General features: G+C 43.6%; 2 protein-coding genes across 2 annotated transcripts in view; both read right to left on the bottom strand.

Annotated features, from left to right (window-relative positions):
• Positions 1-11,471, bottom strand: part of D2hgdh (D-2-hydroxyglutaric acid dehydrogenase) — a 45,299-nt gene extending 33,828 nt beyond the window's left edge. Inside the window, exons 1-3 of the mRNA XM_070104581.1 lie at positions 11,279-11,471; positions 8,347-8,507; positions 824-1,062 (exon numbers count right to left, since the gene is read on the bottom strand). Of these exons, the coding sequence (XP_069960682.1) occupies positions 824-1,062; positions 8,347-8,504 (397 nt within the window). The 5' untranslated portion in view covers positions 8,505-8,507; positions 11,279-11,471. The remainder of the gene's footprint in view (positions 1-823; positions 1,063-8,346; positions 8,508-11,278) is intronic.
• A 5,791-nt stretch (positions 11,472-17,262) lies between these two features.
• The window catches only part of LOC138855405 (uncharacterized), a 32,524-nt gene continuing 22,795 nt past the window's right edge, over positions 17,263-26,991 (bottom strand). Inside the window, exons 4-7 of the mRNA XM_070104579.1 lie at positions 25,787-26,118; positions 25,246-25,400; positions 18,146-18,278; positions 17,263-17,420 (exon numbers count right to left, since the gene is read on the bottom strand). Coding sequence (XP_069960680.1) covers positions 17,404-17,420; positions 18,146-18,278; positions 25,246-25,400; positions 25,787-26,118 — 637 coding nt within the window. The 3' untranslated portion in view covers positions 17,263-17,403. The remainder of the gene's footprint in view (positions 17,421-18,145; positions 18,279-25,245; positions 25,401-25,786; positions 26,119-26,991) is intronic.

The raw sequence follows: 26,991 nt of genomic DNA, 5'->3' as shown, positions 1-26,991 counted from the left end.
CATATAAAAGCCTGATAACATATTTACATTATCATATATTAAGTGACCAATAGAGCTAGGCCTAAAAAAAATCATATACAGTACACACATTACTTATCTTAAAATATTTTCATTCCTAGTTTATAGCGAGTGGTGAATATATTTATTATAGAAAGTCTGAATACATGAAAAATGGATATACAGTGAACCCTCAACCAACGATGGCATTGTCTAACCTTAAATTCGACTAACAATACACGTTAATGCTAACATGTTGCCTCGACTAACGATAAAAAAACTCGACTAACGATATTCGTTCTCGGGTACCAATTAACATCGTTAGTCGAGGGTCCACTGTAAATGAAAACTGCTGTATTAGCGAAACACCGTAAAGCAAAGTGCTGTAAAGCGAGCTCTGTCTGTATTCTACACGTCTAATACAGTGGACCCCCGCTTAACGATCACCTCCAAATGCGACCAATTATGTAAGTGTATTTATGTAAGTGCGTTTGTACGTGTATGTTTGGGGGTCTGAAATGGACTAATCTACTTCACAATATTTCTTACGGGAACAAATTCGGTCAGTACTGGCACCTGAACATACTACTGGAATGAAAAAAGTTCGTTAACCGGGGGTCCACTGTACTCTGTCTGGGGGTAATTAAATTTGATCCAAGGAAGGGGAGTATAACACCAGTTCCTTGAATCAAGAGCACTTCATTAGCATCAATTCACACCTCCCTTGAATGGTAAGCTACTATAAAATCAACAACAGATAAATATACATTAGCTAACAAAACTGAGGAGATGAATAAGACAGGAGCCTCGTGTATGGGTGACATACCCTGGGGGCACACTGCTAATTTACGCTTGTTGCAGTATGACAAAATTGCTGAGACTTCCTCAGTGGTCTTGGGCTTGAGGAGGGTCGCCGAGGATCCTCGGACTATCCCCAGCCAGTCAGTGTTGGGACCTTCGAGTTCCGCTGCATCGGTTATAGTACGGTGGGAACCCAGGAGATTGACGAAGAAGTTGATGTCGTCTCCAGTGATCTGGCTGAACTGACCCCTCGTCACTGGATACCTTCAAAAGTACATAAGTACATATACCATCAAAAGTACAGATACCATCAAAAGTACACATGTACAGATACCATCAGAAGTACACATGTACAGATACCATCAGAAGTACACACACGTTAAATACAGATACACCTACCATCCGACTTACGACCGAGTTCGGCTCCGAGAAACCGGTCGTAAGTCGAAATGGTCGTAAGTTGAACTTTACTACTGAATATCAACAAAACATTTTTGTAATGACTTTATTTTATTGTTTTATTTTGGTATTTCATGTTTTACTTTACTTTTTATGCTGTTAGTACTGTATTTTATACTGTAAGGTTTAGGATAAACACTGTGTACAACACAAATACTTGTTTATTTCCCAGAAATTTGGAATAAAAAACACGGTCATAAGTCAAATGGTCGTAAGTCGAGCAGGTCGTAAGTCAGATGGTAGGTGTATCTTCAAATGTACACACATACAGATAACTTCAAAAATACGTACAGTGGAACCTCAAAAATCGAACTTAATCCGTTCCAGGAGCTAGTTCTAAATTCGAAAAGTATGAAATTCGAAGCAATATTTCCCATAAGAAATAATGGAAATACAATTAATCCGTTCCAGAAACCCAAAAATATTCACACAAAAAATACATTTTATAGAGATTAATTACAGTTTTACATACAACAAATACTATAGTTTTTAATTATGTATAGTAATACATAATAGTAGTAGGTTGGTAGACAGCAACCACCCAGGGAGGTACTACCGTCCTGCCAAGTGAGTGTAAAACGAAGCCTGTGATTGTTTTACATGATGGTAGGATTGCTGATGTCTTTTGTCTGTCTCATAAATATGCAAGATTACAGGCATGTCTTGCTACTTCTACTTACACTTAGGTCACACTACACATACATGTACACATTTATTTATACACACTCATCTGAGTTTTCTTTGATTTTATCTTAATAGTTCTTGGTCTTATTAATTTTCCTTTTATATCCATGGGGAAGTGGAATAAGAATCTTTCCTCCGTAAGCCATGCGTGTTGTAAAAGTCAACTAAAATGCCGGGAACAATGGGCTAGTAACCCCTTTTCCTGTAAAGATTACTAAAAAGAATAAGAAGAAGAAAATTGTCAAAGTGGGAAGTCTGAATGTGCGTGGATGTTGTGCAGATGATAAGAAAGAGATGATTGTGGATGTTATGAATGAGAAGAAGCTGGATGTCCTGGCTTTAAGTGAAACAAAGCTGAAGGGGGTGGGAGAGTTTCAGTGGAGAGGAATAAATGGGATTAGGTCAGGGGTTTCAAATAGAGTTAGAGCTAAAGAAGGAGTAGCAATAATGTTGAAGGATAAGCTATGGCAGGAAAAGAGGGACTATAAATGTATTAATTCAAGGATTATGTGGAGTAAAATAAAGATTGGATGTGAAAAGTGGGTTATAATAAGCGTGTATGCACCTGGAGAAGAGAGAAGTGTAGAGGAGAGAGAGAGATTTTGGGAAATGTTGAGTGAATGCGTGGGGAGTTTTGAATCAAGTGTGAGAGTAATGGTGGTTGGGGATTTTAATGCTAAAGTGGGTAAAAATGTTATGGAGGGAGTAGTAGGTAAATTTGGGGTGCCAGGGGTAAATGTAAATGGGGAGCCTTTAATTGAGCTATGTGTAGAAAGAAATTTGGTAATAAGTAATACATATTTTATGAAAAAGAGGATAAATAAATATACAAGGTATGATGTAGCACGTAATGAAAGTAGTTTATTAGATTATGTATTGGTGGATAAAAGGTTGATGGGTAGGCTCCAGGATGTACATGTTTATAGAGGGGCAACTGATATATCGGATCATTATTTAGTTGTAGCTACAGTTAGAGTAAGAGGTAGATGGGAAAAGAGGAAGGTGGCAACAACAAGTAAGAGGGAAGTGAAAGTGTATAAACTAAGGGAGGAGGAAGTTCGGGTGAGATATAAGCGACTATTGGCAGAAAGGTGGGCTAGTGCAAAGATGAGTAGTGGGGGGGTTGAAGAGGGTTGGAATAGTTTTAAAAATGCAGTATTAGAATGTGGGGCAGAAGTTTGTGGTTATAGGAGGGTGGGGGCAGGAGGAAAGAGGAGTGATTGGTGGAATGATGAAGTAAAGGGTGTGATAAAAGAGAAAAAGGTAGCTTATGAGAGGTTTTTACAAAGCAGAAGTGTTATAAGAAGAGCAGAGTATATGGAGAGTAAAAGAAAGGTAAAGAGAGTGGTGAGAGAGTGCAAAAGGAGAGCAGATGATAGAGTGGGAGAGGCACTGTCAAGAAATTTTAATGAAAATAAGAAAAAATTTTGGAGTGAGTTAAACAAGTTAAGAAAGCCTAGGGAAAATATGGATTTGTCAGTTAAAAACAGAGTAGGGGAGTTAGTAGATGGGGAGATGGAGGTATTGGGTAGATGGCGAGAATATTTTGAGGAACTTTTAAATGTTAAGGAAGAAAGGGAGGCAGTAATTTCATGCACTGGTCAGGGAGGTATACCATCTTTTAGGAGTGAAGAAGAGCAGAATGTAAGTGTGGGGGAGGTACGTGAGGCATTACGTAAAATGAAAGGGGGTAAAGCAGCTGGAACTGATGGGATCATGACAGAAATGTTAAAAGCAGGGGGGGATATAGTGTTGGAGTGGTTGGTACTTTTGTTTAATAAATGTATGAAAGAGGGGAAGGTACCTAGGGATTGGCAGAGAGCATGTATAGTCCCTTTATATAAAGGGAAAGGGGACAAAAGAGACTGTAAAAATTATAGAGGAATAAGCTTACTGAGTATACCAGGAAAAGTGTACGGTAGGGTTATAATTGAAAGAATTAGAGGTAAGACAGAATGTAGGATTGCGGATGAGCAAGGAGGTTTTAGAGTGGGTAGGGGATGTGTAGATCAGGTGTTTACATTGAAGCATATATGTGAACAGTATTTAGATAAAGATAGGGAAGTTTTTATTGCATTTATGGATTTAGAAAAGGCATATGATAGAGTGGATAGAGGAGCAATGTGGCAGATGTTGCAAGTATATGGAATAGGTGGTAAGTTATTAAATGCTGTAAAGAGTTTTTATGAGGATAGTGAGGCTCAGGTTAGGGTGTGTAGAAGAGAGGGAGACTACTTCCCGGTAAAAGTAGGTCTTAGACAGGGATGTGTAATGTCACCATGGTTGTTTAATATATTTATAGATGGGGTTGTAAAGGAAGTAAATGCTAGGGTGTTTGGGAGAGGGGTGGGATTAAATTATGGGGAATCAAATTCAAAATGGGAATTGACACAGTTACTTTTTGCTGATGATACTGTGCTTATGGGAGATTCTAAAGAAAAATTGCAAAGGTTAGTGGATGAGTTTGGGAATGTGTGTAAAGGTAGAAAGTTGAAAGTGAACATAGAAAAGAGTAAGGTGATGAGGGTGTCAAATGATTTAGATAAAGAAAAATTGGATATCAAATTGGGGAGGAGGAGTATGGAAGAAGTGAATGTTTTCAGATACTTGGGAGTTGACGTGTCGGCGGATGGATTTATGAAGGATGAGGTTAATCATAGAATTGATGAGGGAAAAAAGGTGAGTGGTGCGTTGAGGTATATGTGGAGTCAAAAAACGTTATCTATGGAGGCAAAGAAGGGAATGTATGAAAGTATAGTAGTACCAACACTCTTATATGGGTGTGAAGCTTGGGTGGTAAATGCAGCAGCGAGGAGACGGTTGGAGGCAGCGGAGATGTCCTGTTTAAGGGCAATGTGTGGTGTAAATATTATGCAGAAAATTCGGAGTGTGGAAATTAGGAGAAGGTGTGGAGTTAATAAAAGTATTAGTCAGAGGGCAGAAGAGGGGTTGTTGAGGTGGTTTGGTCATTTAGAGAGAATGGATCACAGTAGAATGACATGGAAAGCATATAAATCTATAGGGGAAGGAAGGCGGGGTAGGGGTCGTCCTCGAAAGGGTTGGAGAGAGGGGGTAAAGGAGGTTTTGTGGGTAAGGGGCTTGGACTTCCAGCAAGCGTGCGTGAGCGTGTTAGATAGGAGTGAATGGAGACGAATGGTACTTGGGACCTGACGATCTGTTGGAGTGTGAGCAGGGTAATATTTAGTGAAGGGATTCAGGGAAACCGGTTATTTTCATATAGTCGGACTTGAGTCCTGGAAATGGGAAGTACAATGCCTGCACTTTAAAGGAGGGGTTTGGGATATTGGCAGTTTGGAGGGATATGTTGTGTATCTTTATATGTTTATGCTTCTAGACTGTTGTATTCTGAGCACCTCTGCAAAAACAGTGATAATGTGCGAGTGTGGTGAAAGTGTTGAATGATGATGAAAGTATTTTCTTTTTGGGGATTTTCTTTCTTTTTTGGGTCACCCTGCCTCGGTGGGAGACGGCCGACTTGTTGAAAAAAAAAAAAAAAAAAAAAAAAAAAAAAAAAAAAAAAAAAAAAAAATACATATAAAATAACATTTTTACTTACCTTTACTGAAGACTGGTGATGGCATCTGGAAGATAGGGAGGAGGAGAGAGGGAGTTGGGGTTAGTGTTTGGGAGGAGAATCCCCCTCCATGAGGACTTCCGGTAAAGCCCTCTCTGGGGTTACTTCCCTTCTCTGTCTTTTAATGCCACTAGGACCAGCTTGAGAGTCACTGGACCCCTGTCTCACAAAATAACTGTCCACAGTCCTCTGTTTCTGGTGCCTCTTTAACATTTCCCTAAAATAGGACATGGTTCTGTCACTGAACTTGTCGCAAAGATGGCTTGTTTCAGCTTGCTCAGGGTGGTACTTCTGCACAAACATTTGGACATCATTCCACTTGGCACAAATCTCCTTAATCTTTGAAGAAGGCACCTCATCCACTCCCTCTATTAACACCTTTCGCAACATCAGCTTCCTTGATTTGTTCTTTCTTTGACAGGATAGAACCGATGGTCGACTTGTTTTTCCCATACTTCCTGGCAAGCTCAACAAGTCTCACACCACTCTCATACTTCTGTATTATTTCCTTCTTCACATCTATGGTGTTTCTCACTTTCTTTACCACAGGGGTACCACTAGCAAGTTTCTTTGGCCCCATGGCAGCTTATTTCACAGTCCCACAAGCACTAAACACAACGAAATAATCGTAAAATGCGTGAATGAGAGCGCAGGTTAGTGTTTACTCAAGCATAAACAAAGCTAGACTGCTCACGGCACCTGCGCGGGGACGCGGACAGAGCGGGCCAGCAGACAGGTCCCGTACCCGGTGGTCCGAAAATAGGGGCGCGTTTGATAATAGGGACACAGTTTGTCCGAAAAAATGGTCCTATTTTTGAAACATTCGATATGTGATACATTCGATTTTTGAGGTTCCACTGTACATAAGTACAGATGCCTTCAAAAGTACACATGTACAGATACCTTCAAAGGTACACATATTAAGCAGAGTACATACATCATTTTTTATGGAACGTATATAAGTCAATGTTTTCAATGCTATATAGAGAACATTATTACAGCACATAAAACAGCCTTCACAGCATGCATTATTAAATTTAACAGCATGTAAAAAACCTTCACAAGACATACTATTAAATTTAACAGCACTTAAAAGGCCTTCACAGCACATACAATTCACTTCTAGAAGCGTTTTTTCTTCAATTACTTTTGAAAAAAATTCCACTAAGTACAGAATAGCTTCATAAAACAACTTACTATTTTCACAGGCAAGTGATGAAACTGTAAAGATTACTAGACAATATCTGGGGAATGGGAGGCAATTAAGTTCGATCTGAGGAAGGGTAAGGAAGCTCTGATTTCTCAGATCAAAATCCCTTTGTCAGCATCAAGGATCCTCCCCTTGAAAGGTATTATGTGTACAGTGGAACCTTGGTGTTCGAACATTATTGTTATAATCATGAGCGCTAAACCTGTAGGATTATACAGTGCATGTGGGGGGGGGATGGAAGGTATTCACACTTAATTCGGGGAACTGGAGCACAGATCTAATTCCCTAGATCAAGAGCCCCTCACCAGCGTCAAGGAACCTCCCTTGACGGGGGTGTTCGAACATACCGGAGTCTGAACAATTTTGCTCAGAAAAAGAGAAAAAAACATTGCCCCGGTCTTTGAACGTTTTTCTGGAGTCCACTTATACAGCAGGTTAAGTTCCGAGCTACTGATGTAAAGTGATTTTCGCATTACAGCACAATAAGGCCTGACTTGTCTACACCATCATATAGTAAGTGAGCAACAGAGCTAGGCCCAAAAAATGCATAATATTAAGTGAGCAATAGAGCTAGGCCTAAAAAATGCATATACAGTACACACACTAAAAGATTTTCGTCCTTAGATTATAGTGAGTGGTGAATATACCTGGAGAGAATTCTGGGGGCCAACGCCCCTGCGGCCCGGTCTGTGACCAGGCCTCATGGTGGACCAAGGCCTGATCAACCAAGCTGTTACTGCTAGCTGCACACAGTCCAACATACGACCCAAAGCCTGGCTGGTCCGGTACTGACTTTAGGTGCCTGTCCAGTGCCTGCTTGAAGACAGCCAGGGGTTTATTGGTAATCCCCCCTTATGTATGCTGGGAGGCAGCTGAACAGTCTTGGGCCCCTCACACTTATTGTGTTGTCTCTTATCATACTAGTAGCACTCCTGCTTTTCATTGGGGGGACATTGCATTGTCTGCCGAGTCTTTTGCTTTCATAGTGAGTGATTTGTGTGCAAGTTTGGTACTAGTCCCTCTAGGATTTTCCAAGTGTATATAATCATGTATCGCTCCCGCCTGCATTCCAGGGAATACAGGTTTAGGAACTTCAAGCGTTTCCCAGTAATTGAGGTGCTTTATCGCAGTTATGTGTGCCATGAGGGTTCTCTGTACATTTTCTAGGTCAGCAATTTCACCTGCCTTGAAATGTGCTGTTAGTGTGCAGCAATATTCTGATTGTAAGAAATCTGAATAAATGAAGAATGGGTACAACTGTGAACTGCTGTATTAGCGAAATGCTGTAAAGGAAAGGGCTGTAAAACGGGGCCTGCCTGTATATATTTCCTGTTTGGAGTGGCATCTAAATGGTAGTATTTATGTACCTCTGGCAAGGCAGTAATAGAGTGAATGATGGTGAAAGTGTTTCTTTGTCGGGTCGCCGTGCCTTAGCGGGAGATGGCCAGTGTGTAACTTTACCCAGGTACAAGCACACATAAGTACAAATATCATACATAGTGTAAATTATCCTCCAGGATAACTCAAAAAGGTCAAAGTGGTTAATTCCATTGACGTCCTTGAAAAAAAAATCTTATCAACAAAAGAAGCTTTTTTTTACCTCTTGGATGTTAGTTCACATTTCGGAAAGTTCGTAACTGGGGAAGTATGAGCATAACATCGACTCCCATCACTGCAGTGGAACACCGAGCCAGAGGAAACTCTTGCTAGATTCCTGACACATGTTGCACCCAGCCATCTGCAACTTGCAACTTGCATGTTCTGTAAAAAATATAATTATTACTTCTAATTACTGTATTATTATTATTGCAATCATAACTAAGCTACAAACCTACAAGGGTCATATAGCACTCAAAGGCTGGATATAACTATTTCTTTTCTGAAGTGTACAAAGTGTCGTTTACGTGTAATAAAATACAGTGGTCCCTCAATAATCGTCCGGCGTGAAAGTCGTCCATTTCGGAAATAGTCCTGTTTTTTCGTCAAAATACTGGCTCGCAAATGGTCCGGTAACTCGCTAATAGTCCTTCGTCCCGGAGGCGTACTCACGCTCTGAGCCACCTCAGCCTTTCCTTCCCAGCCAGTGTGCCATTGTTTACCAGTGAGCGATGGTCCCCTCACGTGCTCCAGCGAAATATTTCATAATATTCCATTTATTTTAGTGCTTGCAAGTTATTTAAGTGCTAAATAAGCTACCATGGCTCCAAAGAAAGCTCCTAGTGCCAAGCCTTTGGTAAAGAAGGTGAGAAATACGACTGAATTTAAGAAAAACATCATTGAACAATATGATAGTGGCGTACGTGTGGGCGAACTGGCCAGGATGTATAACAAATCCCGTACAACCATATCTTCCATCATAGCCAAGAAAAAGGAAATCAAGGATGTTGTTGTTGCAAAGGGGGTGAATATGCTGACAAAAATGAGATCACCAGCACTTGAAGATGTTGAGAAGTTATTATTGGTGTGGATAAATGAGAATCAATTAGCAGGAGATAGTCTTATGACATCGCTTATTTGTGAAAAGGCTAGGCAGTTGCATGAGAAACAGAGAAGAGAAGTAACCCCAGAAAAGCAATTGGTACCCGAGGTGTTGATGGAAGGGGATTCCCCTTCCAAACAGTAATTCATCCAATCAGTCTCATTCTCCAGTCTTCCATACACAAAGAAGAATCGCCAATAAAGGTAAGTGTTATTCTGTTAATGTTTAATTCATCATGTCCCATTGTATTGTTTATCTACTACATCTATATTTAATGTAAAAAAAATTTTTTGTTTTAATACTTCTGGGTGTCAGGAACGGATTAATTGAATTTACATTATTTCTTATGGGGAAAATTGATTAGTAAATTGTCCATTTCGATAATAGTCCCACTTCTAGGAACGGATTATGGACGATAATTGAGGGACCACTGTACTGTTAAGCATAAAAGAAACCCACTACGATGCTGTGTATTTTGGGCAGACTAATCCTGATGCTTACACACTACTTAAGCACTTGACATAGCTTATTAAGTTTTTCTTATATGTTCAAAATGTTGTTAAACCCATATGGGTCTTATAGTGCCTGGAGGGATGGGAGGCATTCAGGTTCAACCCAACAAAGGGGTGCACAGGGCCAATTCCTTGGCATCAAGGACCGTCCCCCCAGAGGGTGAGGCACCACATGATACGCAAAATGGTGAAAATACTATTGCCTTCCGGCAGGTGGATGATGTTTTGGTCCATGGCCTGGCTGGCAAAGCTCTTGCTTCACACATGGAGGGCCCGGGTTGAATTCCCTGAAGGGTGGAAACAATTCGATGTGTTTCCTTACACCTGTTGTCCTGTTCACCTAGCAGCAAGTAGGTACCTGGGTGTTAGTTGACTGGTGTGGGTCACACCCTGGGGGACAAGACTGAGGACCACAATGGAAATAAGACAGACAGTCAGCGATGACGCACTGACTTTCTTGGATTATCCTGGGTGGCTAACCCTCCGGGGTTAAAAATCTGAACAAAATCAGGACCATTGTTAAATCAACTGTGACTTGACGATGGTCCGCAACGGACCAATTTTGGTCCAGAATCAGGGGGGGTTCTTAATAATAACAATAGCAAATTTTACATGTAATAAAATACTGTTAAGTTAAAAAAAAAAGACCAGCATGACGTGACGTTAAACATAATGACGCTTGTGGTTACACCCCCAGGGCGGCGCTGTACGACCCTTAGGGGTTTAGCGCTTAATGATAATAACTGTGGCTACACCCACAGGGCAGCGCTGTACGACCCTTAGGGGTTTAGCGCTTACTTATGATAATAATATTATTATTATTATAATCAAGGGGGAAGCGCTAAACCCGGAAGATTATACAGCGCCTGGGGGGGGGATGTGGAAGGCATTCAGGCTTAATTCGGGGAACTGGAGCACAGATCCAATTCCCTAAATCAAGAGCCCCTCACCAACATCAAGGAGCCTTCCTTGAGGGGTATGATAATAATAACTGTGGCTACACCCACAGGGCAGCGCTGTACGACCCTTAAGGGTTTAGCGCTTACTTATGATAATAATAACTGTGGCTACACCCTCAGGGCAGCGCTGTATGACCCTTAAGGGTTTAGCGCTTACTTATGATAATAATAACTGTGGCTACACCCACAGGGGCCATAAACCAGGGGGGGGGGAGGCACTGAGGATAAGATTTGATCCAAGGGAAGGATAAATCCACCTCCACGGATCAAGAGCCCCCTTGAGGGAGGTCACTAAAAAAAAGTCTAAAACTACAAAAAAAAATATAGGCCTTAAAAACCTGTAAAGAAAATTTGTTAAATTATTATATAGGCAGAACATTATTATTATTATTATTATTAAGGGAAAGCGCTAAACCCGGAGGATTATACAACATATAGGCAGAAGTCAAAAAATAATAGATAATATTAAGATGACATGATCCTAGACCAGATTATTATTATAATCAAAAAGAAGCACTAAACCACAAGGGGTATACAGCGCTGACTAGACAAGATAACATTGATAACTGATAAAATTCTTGCCAAGACTCCTTCAGATACGTCTTTAAGCTTCTTCTTCTTCTTCAGGAAGTCTGTCTATCACGTCTTCTCCTTCAGGATATGTCTATCTGGACTCCTCTTCTTCAGGAGACGTGTCTATCAAGGCTCCTCTTCTTCAGGACACTTGTAATTTACTTATTTTCTTCTCCTGAAGGAGACTGCCTTCTGCAGCGACTTCTTCTTCTCGGGTTTATAAAGGCCATTAACGGCTTATTTATAAGCTGTCAGGAGCCCTTATAAACCCAGGAGTAGATTTAAGATATAATTTTGTTGGGATTTTTAACCTCGGAGGGTTAGCCAGCTAGGATAACCCAGGGTTAGGGAGGGTTAGATAGCTAGGATAACCCAGGGTTAGGGAGGGTTAGATAGCTAGGATAACCCAGGGTTAGGGTGGGTTAGCCAGCTAGGATAACCCAGGGAAGGGAGGGTTAGCCAGCCAGGATAGGAAGGGTTAGCCAGCCAGGATAACCCAGGGTAGGGAGGGTTAGCCAGCTAGGATAACCCAGGGTAGGGAGGGTTAGCCAGCCAGGATAACCCAGGGTAGGGAGGGTTAGCCAGCTAGGATAACCCAGGGTAGGGAGGGTTAGCCAGCTAGGATAACCCAGGGTAGGGAGGGTTAACCAGCTAGGATAACCCAGGGTTAGGGAGGGTTAACCAGCTAGGATAACCCAGGGTAGGGAGGGTTAGCCAGCCAGGATAACCCAGGGTACGGAGGGTTAGCCAGCTAGGATAACCCAGGGTAGGGAGGGTTAGCCAGCTAGGATAACCCAGGGTTAGGGAGGGTTAGCCAGCTAGAATAACCCAGGGTAGGGAGGGTTAGCCAGCTAGGATAACCCAGGGTAGGGAGGGTTAGCCAGCTAGGATAACCCAGGGTAGGGAGGGTTAGCCAGCTAGGATAACCCAGGGTAGGGAGGGTTAACCAGCTAGGATAACCCAGGGTAGGGAGGGTTAGCCAGCTAGGATAACCCAGGGTTAGAGAGGGTTAGCCATCCAGGATAACCCAGGGTAGGGAAGGTTAGCCAGCTAGGATAACCCAGGGTAGGGAGGGTTAGCCAGCTAGGATAACCCAGGGTAGGGAGGGTTAGCCAGCTAGGATAACCCAGGGTAGGGAGGGTTAGCCAGCTAGGATAACCCAGGGTAGGGAGGGTTAGCCAGCCAGGATAACCCAGGGTAGGGAGGGTTAGCCAGCCAGGATAACCCAGGGTAGGGAGGGTTAGCCAGCCAGGACAACCCTTTGTAGGGAGGGTTAGCCAGCCAGGATAACCCAGGGTAGAGATGGTTAGCCAGCTAGGATAACCCGGGGTTGGGAAGGTTAGCCAGCCAGGATAACCCAGGGTAGGGAATGTTAGCCAGCCAGGATAACCCAGGGTAGGGAAGGTTAGCCAGCCAGGATAACCCAGGGTAGGGAAGGTTAGCCAGCTAGGATAACCCAGGGTAGGGAGGGTTAGCCAGCCAGGATAACCCAGGGTAGGGAGGGTTAACCATCCAGGATAACCCAGGGTAGGGAAGGTTAGCCACCCAGGATAACCCAGGGTAGAGAGGGTTAGCCAGCCAGGATAACCCAGGGTAGGGAGGGTTAGCTAGCCAGGATAAACCAGGGTAGGGAGGGTTAGCCAGCTAGGATAACCCAGGGCAGGGAGGGTTAGCCACCCAGGATAACCCAGGGTAGGGAAGGTTAGCCAGCCAGGATAACCCAGGGTAGGGTGGGTTAGCCAGCCAGGATAACCCAGGGTAGGGAGGGTTAGCCATCCAGGATAACCCAGGGTAGGGAGGGTTAGCCACTTAGGATAATCCAAGAAAATCAATGTCATCGAGGACTGTCTGTCTTATTTCCATTGTGGTCCTTCAATCTTATCTCCCACACCAGTCTACTAACACGCAGGTACCTACTTGCTAGGTGAACAGGACAACAGGTGTAAGGAAACGCGTCGATTGTTTCTACCCCTGCTGGGAATCGAACCCGGACACTCAGCGTGTGAAGCGAAAGCTTTGCCAGCCAGGTCACGGGGCCCCGTTTAGGCACAGTTACGCATAAGTGCAGTTATTATATAGTGTAAATTACCCAGAGTAACTCAAAAGTCAAAGTGACTTATTTATATTCGTGTATAAGCCTCTGTAGGCACAAGAACACATCAGTACACTTACAGTTGCCCGTGGCCTTGTGGCTGAAGCTCTCGTTCCACAAGGTGAGTGTCCGGGTTCGATTCCCGGTGGGGATAGAAACATTGGGCGTGATTCCTTACACCGGTTGTCTATGTTCCCCATCAGTAAAATAGGTACCTGGGTGTTAGTGGACTGATGTGGGTCGCATCTGGAGTTTACCTGGAGACAAAACTGACCTAATTTGCAGGTAATGCTCTGCATAACAAGGGACTTTCTATATATTAGTATGTAATTGATGTCAGCTATGGTCGTATACCTTGTACATGTACTTGTAGAAATAAAGATATTAGTTCTTATTGTTACTTAGAAAGTACACCTGGAAATAAGTCACTTTGACTGACTTTACTCGAGTCATCCTGGAAGGTAATCTACACATAACATACAGTTACACGTAACTGTATGTGTACCTGAATAAGCTTATTAACGAGAAGCTCCTAAAAATATCTACTTGTATGACGACCAACAAACTCACTCTTAATATAGACAAAACCTACTTCATGGTGTTTGAAACGAAACCTTCGAAGGCCCTAAAATCTGGAATACCCTACCTGAGAACTCTAGAACTGCAGACACATTCATCACCTTCAAAACTACCATTAGAAAACATCTGATCTCCCTGATACACCCCGTCAACTAACTACACGAATACCACCTGGTGGTTCACACTTACACTCACTCACTCATTTGACCATAAACAGAAATATTAATCTCAGTCTTAAAATAATGGATCCTGTGATACTCCAATACTGAAACTATGTACTGTGCCAAAACAAAAGCATTCACATTGCTAAACTCACAAACTAATATTTAGTCACTTAGCCATAATACCAACTTACCTCATAATTTGTAATATTTTAAAATTAAGAATTAAACTAAGTCTGCCCGAAATGCCTAGCCATGCTAGGTGTTCTAGTGGTACACTCTGTAATGCCTAGCCATTCTAGGTGTTCTAGTGGTACACTCTATAATGCCTAGCCATGCTAGGTGTTCTAGTGGTACACTCTGTAATCATTATTTTACTACATGTAAACCACACAATAACCAAATTCTGTAAACTCAACATTGTAATCCTTATAGAGAATAAACTTCGAATTGAATTGAATGCAACTTAACATACTGATTATTAATGGTCCCCCATTACAAGACCCACTGAAGGCAGATTTTTAGTCTCCACCTGGACTGCAACCCTAAATATCATTCCCACATCCAACAGTAGGCATCCTTTTCAGGATACGATACTAAAAAGCCACAAATTAGGTCAGTTTTGTCCCAGGATGTGACCCACACCAGTCGACTAACACCCAGGATGTGACCCACACCAGTCGACTAACACCCAGGTACCTTTTTTACTACTAGGTGAACAGGGACAGCAGGAGTAAGGTGACTAACATCCAGGTACCTATTTTACTGCTAGGTGAACAGAGACAGGAGATGTAAGCGGAGTAATACCCAGGTACTTACTGCTAGGTGAACAGTGATAGCAGATGTCTTAGGGAAACACGTACCTGAGATCGAACCACGGACCTCAATGTTTGTACAGAGGTGGATGACGTTTGATTGTTCATGCAGAAAACCCATAGTCATGTAGAACATTTCTGGCAAAGATTTTCCAGTGCCAAGAAAACAGGAGCAAACAGTTCCCATTTAGTTCAGGCGGACCCTAGCGCTGAAGAGAGGGACTCCTTCACTCTTGCCTGAGTACAGCGTCCGGCTTCCCATTAAAACCGTTAAATATGTCCGCGGAGAGGGCAAACGAAGCCTAAGGATGAAAAATTACTCTCCAGTCAAGTGACAGCGGACAGTATTGTATACCAGTCCACTGTACCTAAGTTATTCCAGAAAGGTATCCCAGTATTGTATAACACCAGTCCACTGTACCTCAGGTATCCCTGTATTTCATAACCCCAGTCCACTGTTTACCTGGAGTTTACCTGGAGAGAGTTTCGGGGGTCAACGCCCCCGCGGCCCGGTCTGTGACCAGGCCTCCTGGTGGATCAGCGCCTGATCAACCAGGCTGTTGCTGCTGGCTGCACGCAAACCAACGTACGAGCCACAGCCCGGCTGATCAGGAACTGCCTTTAGGTGCTTGTCCAGTGCCAGCTTGAAGACTGCCAGGGGTCTGTTGGTAATCCCCCTTATGTGTGCTGGGAGGCAGTTGAACAGTCTCGGTCCCCTGACACTTATTGTATGGTCTCTTAACGTGCTAGTGACACCCCTGCTTTTCATTGGGGGGATGGTGCATCGTCTGCCAAGTCTTTTGCTTTCGTAGTGAGTGATTTTCGTGTGCAAGTTCGGTACTAGTCCCTCTAGGATTTTCCAGGTGTATATAATCATGTATCTCTCCCTCCTGCGTTCCAGGGAATACAGGTTTAGAAACCTCAAGCGCTCCCAGTAATTGAGGTGTTTTATCTCCGTTATGCGCGCCGTGAAAGTTCTCTGTACATTTTCTAGGTCGGCAATTTCACCTGCCTTGAAAGGTGCTGTTAGAGTGCAGCAATATTCCAGCCTAGATAGAACAAGTGACCTGAAGAGTGTCATCATGGGCTTGGCCTCCCTAGTTTTGAAGGTTCTCAGTGATCCCAAAAGTTCACAGGCCAGTGTGCTAACCACTGTACCAGCTGGCTCTCATAGGATTCACCCAACTATGTATATTTCTATACACTATAGGGAGGTTAGCATGGGCCACCACTGTAACCACACATGCACCTTTTTTTTACAGACGAATCCCACACTAGCTTAGCTGTGTCGTACTCTAGCTCAAGGCCCCTCAAAGTCTCTATCCATTCTGTGATTTGTGAGATGTATATAGCTTTGAACCTGAACGATATTAACTCGACATGGATTCGATACATTGTCTAGCAAAGGTCCAAGTGGGCGCACGTGTCGAGTGGGGTTCCACAAGGGCCAGTCCTGGGTTCGATACTATTTCTTGTACATGTGAATGATATGATTCAAAATTTACATACATATTTGACACTGGGAGGAAAATGATATTGCAAATATCTCATAAATTTGCTTTTATTGTAAGGTACATCAGGAAACAAAGACCAAACACACAGACAAACACAGACAAGGAGCAAATTTCGTGTAAAAACAACACAGACACACACACACCTCGGGGCCAGGAGCTATGGCTCAACCCCCGCAACACAGTACACACAGCAGAGTCGTCCTGGGCCAGATTAACATCTCATTAGCATAAAAAAATAATTTGTAAAGGCCTATAACACACAGATAATCATTTACACAACTCATTTACGATTGCTAATCATCCCCAATCCTTAAATAATAATAATGCCCCACTGGGAATATACAGAGTGGAAATGCCCACTACATTTCGCCCACTCACTGGGCACTGGCAGATTTAAACCCACTGCAAAAGGGACATGTGTCGAAATTGCCAAATATCCGCTGAAGAAGCCTATGGAGGGGGGTGTTTAAGGCATTTACTAAGATGTTTCGCCCGCCAGAGCCCCCTGGAAGGGCAAAACATGTCGATAAACGCCTTAAAACAGGGGAAACAGGTGCTGCTCTGACCCCCTGGCTTTAAAATAAATGTTTCGCCCTTTTCGCTTCAGTGACAGCTGGTTTCACTTCAGTGACAGCTGGTTTCACTTCAGTGACAGCTGGTTTCACCTCGGTGACTGCTCGTCTCGCTCGTCTACAACTCTATTGCTAAATCAGTTTTTTCTGATATCTTCTTCTAAATCTAATTGATTATTAGAGGATAACAAAATCTAAGTTAGCCTCGTTTTGCACTTGTTCTTCTCAGGTAAGTGTTCACACACGCACACACACACACACACACACACACACACACACACACACACACACACACACACACACACACACACACACACACACACACACACACAGGAGCTGTGACTCGAACCCCCCGCACCCACATATAGGTCAGTACAGTTGCTTATCGTTGTCTTTCGGGTTTAGCACTTTTCAGCCTCTGAAAAAATGAAAAAAATATGATATAAATTATTCATAATAATAATAATAATAATAATAATAATAATAATAATAATAATAATAATAATAATAATAATTACAAAAACAGTATTCAGAAATCTTAACATGGAATCCCTCAGGATAACAACTAACTGTACACCAGGATTGATCCCGAGTCCACCCATTGGCATCCAGAGGTGCTAGCCAAGGAAGCTCCAGGGGAGCCACGATCACTGCGTAGAAAATATCCAGAGGCTTCGAGGTCTCCAGGTTAGCGTACATGTGAAAGACATGTTTAAAACGAGTATGATGGCTATGGGGGGTCTGGAAAGGCATCTACAGGTGGCTGTATCTCGCTGATCTCTGATTACACCGTCTACGAGTTCCCGGTAACCGGTAGCTGGTAACCGGTCCACGGCTCTTACCGGTTGGGGTGCGTTTACACCTGCCGTCGTAGCTGTATTCCATTGATCTTTCAATTACATAGTCCCAACTAGTCCACGGTAACCGGTAACCGGTCCAAGATACTTACCGGTTACCTCCTATTGTCGTAGCTGTATTCCATTGACCTTTTAATTACGTAGTAGCTACTAGTCCACGGTAACCGGTAACCGGTCCACGGTACTTACAAGTTACCTCTTATTGTCGTAGCTATATCCCATTGACCTTTTAATTACGTAGTACATAATAGTCCACGGTAACCGGTAACCGGTCCGCAGTACTTACCTGTTGGGGTGCGTTCACACCTCCTGTTGTCGTAGCTATAGAGGAGATCTTGTGGACAATGTCTCTTGAAGATCTTCCATTCGTTGACGTCTCTGAAGCACTCGAAGTAATTCCTACAGAGCTCCTTCCTCTCCTGTGAGAGATGAAGAAGATGCTGGGTGAGTGTGAGAAGGAGGAGAAGGAGGACAAGAAAGAAAAGGAAGAGGAGGAGGCCTTTAATCAGGAGCCCCTCTTCAGACGACATGACTGGAGTGGAAACCAGGCAGTGAGCCTATACATCGTAAACACAAGAAAAGTAGACAGTTTGAGCCTTAATTTTGGACCACGTTTCGCTCACGAATGAGAGAAACGTCTATAATAAAGGAGTGATCTGCAACACATGTCTTAACACTAACACACTATATATATATATATATATATATATATATATATATATATATATATATATATATCTATATATATATATATATCTGTGTGTGTGTGTGTGTGTGTGTGTGTGTGTGTGTGTGTGTGTGTGTGTGTGTGTGTGTGTGTGTGTGTGTGTGTGTGTGTGTGTGTCGTGCCGAATATGTAAAACTGGTCAATTAGCAAGAACTCTTTTAAAATTAAGTCCTTTCTAAAATTTTCTCTTATACGTTTAAAGATATATTTTTTTCATTAATGATAATGTAAAAAATTTTAATTTTGCACCAAAAGAATCTTAGAAAACTTACCTAACCTTATTATAACAAGAACAATTTATTTTAGCCTAACCCAACTAAATATAGTTTAGATTTGTTTACAATAATTTAATACTAAACAAACACAATCAAATATATTTTTATCGTTAAGTTCAGAATGATTTTGGCGAAATTATTGCATACACAAATTTTCACTTGTCCTATATGGCAAGACGAACGTTGATATTTAAGCCAAGATCGCAAGATCTGCCTATTCGGCACCACACACACACACATATAAATATATATATATATATATATATATATATATATATATATATATATATATATATATATATATATATATATATATATATATATATATATATATATATATATATATATATATATATATATATATATATACGGGGCCATATATATGATATATCGACCCCTATATATATATATATATATATATATATATATATATATATATATATATATATATATATATATATATATATATATATATATATATATATATATATACAATTCTTCCAGGGATCGAACCTCGGCCCCTCAGAGCGCGAGTCGAGTCCACTACCAACTGAGTCACTCAACTCCTTATACACCCCTCACCCACCTCACTTCAGCACCAAACCACCTAACCTACTTTAGCACCCACCTAACCCTCCCCTACCACCTGATCCAACAAGTACCTAATAGACTGTCTATCACAAGAACGTAGTCGACTTTTTTTCTGAATCATCTGTCACCCTGTCTACACCAAAGCAATTTATAGAAACAGTCGCTGGATAATTCCTAAATCAGGACGCTACGTCTGCTAGGTGATGACAGGAACGTCAGGTAATAGGTAACTTACATCTCAGGTAAGAAGTAACCTGTATCACAGGTTACAGGTGCGTTGAACGAGTACCAGGGCTCAGGGTAGCAATTTACTCCTGAGAAACCGTGTATTGCGTCTCCTAACCCTCCAGCAAGATGGTTGGGGCTTCCTACTTGAGTAACAGTGCTTCAGTAACACTTGGAAGCCTCCAGGAAGGCTCACAACTACTGCTACTTGAGTAACAGTGCTTCAGTAACACTTGGAAGCCTCCAGGAAGGCTCACAACTACTGATACTGAAGTAACAGTGCTTCAGTAACACTTGGAAGCCTCCAGGAAGTCTCACAACTACTGATACTGAAGTAACAGTGCTTCAGTAACACTTGGAAGCCTCCAGGAAGGCTCACAACTACTGATACTGAAGTAACAGTGCTTCAGTAACACTTGGAAGCCTCCAGGAAGTCTCACTACTGCTACTGATGTAACAGTGCGTCAGTAGCACACAGAAGCCTCCAGGAAGGCTCACAACCTCCGCCACTGAGGTAACAGTGCGTCAGTAACACACAGAAGCCTCCAGGAAGGCTCACAACCTCTGCCACTGAGGTAACAGTGCGTCAGTAATACAAGGAAGCCTCCAGGAAGGCTCACAACCTCTGCCACTGAGGTAACAGTGCGTCAGTAACACACAGAAGCCTCCAGGAAGGCTCACAACCTCTGCCACCGAGGTAACAGTGCGTCAGTAGCACACAGAAGCCTCCAGGAAGGCTCACAACCTCTGCCACTGAGGTAACAGTGCGTCAGTAACACACAGAAGCCTCCAGGAAGGCTCACAACCTCTGCCACTGAGGTAACAGTGCGTCAGTAACACACAGAAGCCTCCAGGAAGGCTCACAACCTCCGCCACTGAGGTAACAGTGCGTCAGTAACACACAGAAGCCTCCAGGAAGGCTCACAACCTCTGCCACTGAGGTAACAGTGCGTCAGTAACACACAGAAGCCTCCAGGAAGGCTCACAACCTCTGCCACTGAGGTAACAGTGCGTCAGTAACACACAGAAGCCTCCAGGAAGGCTCACAACCTCTGCCACTGAGGTAACAGTGCGTCAGTAACACACAGAAGCCTCCAGGAAGGCTCACAACCTCCGCCACTGAGGTAACAGTGCGTCAGACACAGAAGCCTCCAGGAAGGCTCACAACTTCTGCCACTGAGGTAACAGTGCGTCAGTAACACACAGAAGCCTCCAGGAAGGCTCACAACCTCTGCCACTGAGGTAACAGTGCGTCAGTAACACAAGGAAGCCTCCAGGAAGGCTCACAACCTCTGCCACTGAGGTAACAGTGCGTCAGTAACACAAGGAAGCCTCCAGGAAGGCTCACAACCTCCGCCACTGAGGTAACAGTGCGTCAGTAACACAAGGAAACCTCCAGCAAGCCTCACCTCCCAATTATCTGTCCATAACAGTCATTCAACTTAATGGAATTTAGATTGTCTGGTGGAGCACAATCTGAAGTTCCTTCCCAGACAGGTTACGAAGCTCACCTGACGAGGGGTCAATTTCGCCCTTTGACGGAGAGCCTCACTTCCTACTGAAGACGTTTCTTCCCCCAAAACAGGTCGAAACCTTGTCTACCGGACATTAAGCCGGTGGAAGTGTATGCATACCTGGAGTTTACCTGGAGAGAGTTCCGGGGTCAACGCCCCCGCGGCCCGGTCTGTGACCAGGCCTCCTGGTGGATCAGAGCCTGATCAACCAGGCTGTTGCTGCTGGCTGCACGCAAACCAACGTACGAGCCACAGCCCGGCTGGTCAGGAACCGACTTTAGGTGCTTGTCCAGTGCCAGCTTGAAGACTGCCAGGGGTCTGTTGGTAATCCCCCTTATGTATGCTGGGAGGCAGTTGAACAGTCTCGGGCCCCTGACACTTATTGTATGGTCTCTTAACGTGCTAGTGACACCCCTGCTTTTCATTGGGGGGATGTTGCATCGTCTGCCAAGTCTTTTGCTTTCGTAGTGAGTGATTTTCGTGTGCAAGTTCGGTACTAGTCCCTCTAGGATTTTCCAGGTGTATATAATCATGTATCTCTCCCGCCTGCGTTCCAGGGAATACAGGTTTAGGAACCTCAAGCGCTCCCAGTAATTGAGGTGTTTTATCTCCGTTATGCGCGCCGTGAAGGTTCTCTGTACATTTTCTAGGTCAGCAATTTCACCTGCCTTGAAAGGTGCTGTTAGTGTGCAGCAATATTCCAGCCTAGATAGAACAAGTGACTTGAAGAGTGTCATCATGGGCTTGGCCTCCCTAGTTTTGAAGGTTCTCATTATCCATCCTGTCATTTTTCTAGCAGATGCGATCGATACAATGTTATGGTCCTTGAAGGTGAGATCCTCCGACATGATCACTCCCAGGTCTTTGACGTTGGTGTTTCGCTCTATTTTGTGGCCAGAATTTGTTTTGTACTCTGATGAAGATTTAATTTCCTCGTGTTTACCATATCTGAGTAATTGAAATTTCTCATCGTTGAACTTCATATTGTTTTCTGCAGCCCACTGAAAGATTTGGTTGATGTCCGCCTGGAGCCTTGCAGTGTCTGCAATGAAAGACACTGTCATGCAGATTCGGGTGTCATCTGCAAAGGAAGACACGGTGCTGTGGCTGACATCCTTGTCTATGTCAGATATGAGGATGAGGAACAAGATGGGAGCGAGTACTGTGCCTTGTGGAACAGAGCTTTTCACCGTAGCTGCCTCGGACTTTACTCTGTTGACTACTACTCTCTGTGTTCTGTTAGTGAGGAAATTATAGATCCATCGACCGACTTTTCCTGTTATTCCTTTAGCGCGCATTTTGTGCGCTATTACGCCATGGTCACACTTGTCGAAGGCTTTTGCAAAGTCTGTATATATTACATCTGCATTCTTTTTGTCTTCTAGTGCATTTAGGACCTTGTCGTAGTGATCCAGTAGTTGAGACAGACAGGAGCGACCTGTTCTAAACCCATGTTGCCCTGGGTTGTGTAACTGATGGGTTTCTAGATGGGTGGTGATCTTGCTTCTTAGGACCCTTTCAAAGATTTTTATGATATGGGATGTTAGTGCTATCGGTCTGTAGTTCTTTGCTGTTGCTTTACTGCCCCCTTTGTGGAGTGGGGCTATGTCTGTTGTTTTTAGTAACTGTGGGACGACCCCCGTGTCCATGCTCCCTCTCCATAGGATGGAAAAGGCTCGTGATAGGGGCTTCTTGCAGTTCTTGATGAACACGGAGTTCCATGAGTCTGGCCCTGGGGCAGAGTGCATGGGCATGTCATTTATCGCCTGTTCGAAGTCATTTGGCGTCAGGATAACATCAGATAGGCTTGTGTTAACCACATTCTGTGGCTCTCTCATAAAAAATTAATTTTGATCTTCGACTCTCAGTCTGGTTAGTGGCTTGCTAAAAACTGAGTCATATTGGGACTTGAGTAGCTCACTCATTTCCTTGCTGTCATCTGTGTAGGACCCATCTTGTTTAAGTAGGGGCCCAATACTGGACGTTGTTCTCGACTTTGATTTGGCATAGGAGAAGAAATACTTTGGGTTTCTTTCGATTTCATTTATGGCTTTTAGTTCTTCCCGCGATTCCTGACTCCTATAAGATTCCTTTAGCTTAAGTTCGATGTTTGCTATTTCTCTGACCAGTGTCTCCCTACGCATTTCAGATATATTGACCTCTTTTAGCCGCTCTGTTATTCTTTTCCGTCGCCTGTAAAGAGAGCGCCTGTCTCTTTCTATTTTACATCTACTCCTCCTTTTTCTTAGAGGAATAAGCCTTGTGCATACATCGAGTGCCACCAAGTTAATCTGTTCTAGGCATAAGTTGGGGTCTGTGTTGCTTAGTATATCTTCCCAGCTTATATCGGTTAGGACTTGGTTTACTTGGTCCCACTTTATGTTTTTGTTATTGAAGTTGAATTTGGTGAATGCTCCCTCGTGACTAATCTCATTTTGTCGGTCTGGGGCTCCACGCATACATGTCTGAACCTCAATTATGTTGTGATCTGAGTATATTGTTTTTGATATGGTGACATTTCTTATCAGATCATCATTGTTAGTGAAGATGAGGTCTAGTGTATTCTCCAGTCTAGTAGGCTCTATTATTTGCTGGTTTAAATTGAATTTTGTGCAGAGATTTAAAAGCTCGTGTGAGTGTGAGTTTTCATCAGAGCTGCCTCCTGGTGTTATTACTGCAACAATATTATTTGCTATATTCCTCCATTTTAGGTGCCTTAAGTTGAAATCCCCCAGGAGCAAGATGTTGGGTGCAGGAGCTGGAAGATTTTCCAGACAGTGGTCAATTTTTAACAGCTGTTCCTGGAATTGCTGGGATGTTGCATCCGGAGGCTTGTAGACTACCACAATGACTAGGTTTTGGTTCTCGACCTTTACTGCTAAAACTTCCACTACATCATTTGAGGCATTAAGCAGTTCTGTGCAAACAAGTGACTCTGCAATGTACAGGCCAACCCCCCCCCTTTTTGCCTGTTCACTCTGTCACATCTGTATAGGTTGTAACCTGGGATCCATATTTCATTGTCCAAGTGATCCTTTATGTGGGTCTCAGTGAAAGCCGCGAACATTGCCTTTGCCTCTGCAAGCAGTCCACGGATGAAAGGTATTTTGTTGTTTGTTGCTGGCTTTAGACCCTGTATATTTGCAAAGAAGAATGTCATCGGACTGGTGGTATTGTTGGTACCGGGGGGGGGGGGGGGTTGCGGCATTAGTATCGGTATCTGTTGGTTTGGAGTGGAGGCCATCGACTGTGGTTCCACTCCAGGAATGACTGGATTTGGTGTACGATTTCTGCCATTTCCTGCCAGTTTTTTTTCCTTCCTGGCACTAAAAAACCTCTCCCTCTTGAGTAGCTGTGGCTACCCAGGTTTTCCCATGGCCTGGATGTTTTGTATCTTTTTGTCCCCTTTAGATGATGTGTCTGGCAATTTAAGTTATAGCACAGTCTTTCCTGTACTGAAGAGGTACACATTTCAGGGTGAAAAAGCTTACAGGAAGGGAGTTTGCATTTTCCTGTTGTCATATGGGCACGGCATTTTCTAGGGTGGTCATAGTTGCACGTCCCATCTGTTTTTCCAGATTTCCCATGTCTGCAGATACCAAGTGCATAGTATGTGCACAGGCTTGGTTTCCGTTTGCCTTGGGTTTCTGTGACTGTATTCCCTGTTGGTGCATGTTTCCCTGTCTTATTCCTATCCTCCCTAGCACCAACAATGGAGCTCCCACCAGTTGTTTTTGGTAATATATCCTCACTATTGCTAGTGGAGTCCTCTTGTTTGCTATTTCCTGTGGTATTTCTAGTTTGCAATATTGGTTTTATCTTATCTTTGACTACACTTGTTTCCCCACTACGGCTCCTGTCCCCTATGAGGTCATTTATATGTATTCCTTCCTGCGCATAATTCCCGACAAGTGTATATAAGTCATGCAGAAAACACTCGCAAAACAGTTTAAATGACTTACTTCCTCTCGGGTCCCTGTTACACCTACCACCATAATCTTTACACAGTAGAAATCACTACTACTACTACTACTACAACTACTACTAATCTTACCTTAAAGGTAGTTCCGTCACAGAGGTTGTAGGTATCACAGTAAATACGTGAGATGAAATCTGACTTGGGTATGAGATTATTTTCTGAGCAGGGGACCTTGCCCTTCTCCGTCACGTTGATCAGCACTTGCTCCACGGCACCGCACAGAGTCTCACCTGTGTGCACGTACCATTGTGATCAGATATAAACATGTAAACAGTGTTGGGATTCGAAGCTATGGCAAGTTCTAAAATTCGCAGGCCAGTGCATTAACTACTGGACCAAAGTCCTTCAACTAGGTGTATTTCTGTACGTATCTAATTAGAGCCAGATGGCCCAGTGGTTAACGCACTGGCCTGGAGTTTTCTAACTCACTTGCCTTGGGTTCGAAGCCTCACCCGATTCCTGATTTATTTACAATCGTATTATAAGACTATAAGAAAGGAGGCACACTGCAGCAGGCCTGCTGGCCCATACTAGGCAGGTCGTTCTCAAGCCTATACCCACTAACAAAAATATTTTAAATTTCGTGAATTCAATACCATAGAACAGAATAACTTACGTGCTGGAGGTAGGGCACACTTTCTATCTTTCATGTCGTACAGGTACCCAGGTCCACACTGCAGGGCAGGTGCCCTCAGAGGGCACTGAAGCTCTCTACACATATTTTTCTCTGATTTCTGTGGTTTACAGATTTTGAAAGTCTGGCAGGTGCCATTCACACCTATGCAGGGGATGGGATCAGTTTTGGGAGGAGGTGGGACCACTTGTCCACATGGGGGTGGAGCCAAGAATGGATGTACACACTGGTCCAGGTCGTCACTGAAGACGGTCCCTGGTTCACACTCGAAGTAATAGGTCCAGTACATACCAACATGCATGCGGTCTACACATCTGAGAGGAATAGGAAGGAGATTAATTAACAGGAGGAGAAGGAAGAGGAGGAGGAGATAGCTCCTCCTGGGCTCATAGCCTCGTCTTCCACCCTGACTTACAAACTTCAGCCCCCTATTATATAAACCTTAGGGGCTGCCCCTGATGATGTATACAGTAAATTAACCCCTCCCAGGGGGTAAAAAATATATCTTTTCCACAGACTGCTTGCAGGATATATCACAAAAGGGAAAAACTCATAAACGATAGTATAAATTTAATTTTGTTCACCCTCTCGGGAATCAGGTTGAGGACCCAGCGGGGCGTCAGGTCGTAAAATAACGAGACTCTGGTCACAAGAACTGTGCATGCTTGGCCGCTCCTGTGTTGTAGAATGCGGGGGATGGCCACACATGTGTTGTAGGAGGTCGGTATGGCCATTTGTGGGTGTGGATGTGGGTGTGGTCGTGTATGTTGCTGATAGGGTAACATGGATGCTTGTGTTGTGTCTATCTGTGGCCTCAGTCCTTGTGTCTATTTGTTGGTTCAGTAGTTTGCTTGCGTCCCTGTCTTTCTCCCTCCCTGCCTCTCTCCCTGCCTCTCTCTCTCTGCCTCCCTCCCTGCCTCTCTCCGTGCCTCCCTCCCTGCCTCCCTCCCTGCCTCTCTCCCTGCCTCCCTCCCTGCCTCCCTCCCTGCCTCTCTCCCTGCCTCTCTCCCTGCCTCTCTCCCTGCCTCCCTCCCTGCCTCTCTCCCTGCCTCTCTCCCTGCCTCTCTCCCTGCCTCTCTCCCTGCCTCTCTCCCTGTCTCTCTCTCTGCCTCCCTCCCTGCCTCTCTCCGTGCCTCTCTCCCTGCCTCCCTCCCTGCCTCCCTCCCTGCCTCTCTCCCTGCCTCCCT

Source organism: Cherax quadricarinatus, chromosome 93 (assembly GCF_038502225.1).
Source record: "Cherax quadricarinatus isolate ZL_2023a chromosome 93, ASM3850222v1, whole genome shotgun sequence".
In the NCBI taxonomy this organism is placed as follows: Eukaryota; Metazoa; Arthropoda; class Malacostraca; order Decapoda; family Parastacidae; genus Cherax; species Cherax quadricarinatus.
Note: the sequence above shows the minus strand (reverse complement) of the source record. Positions and strands in the feature narration are given on the sequence as shown.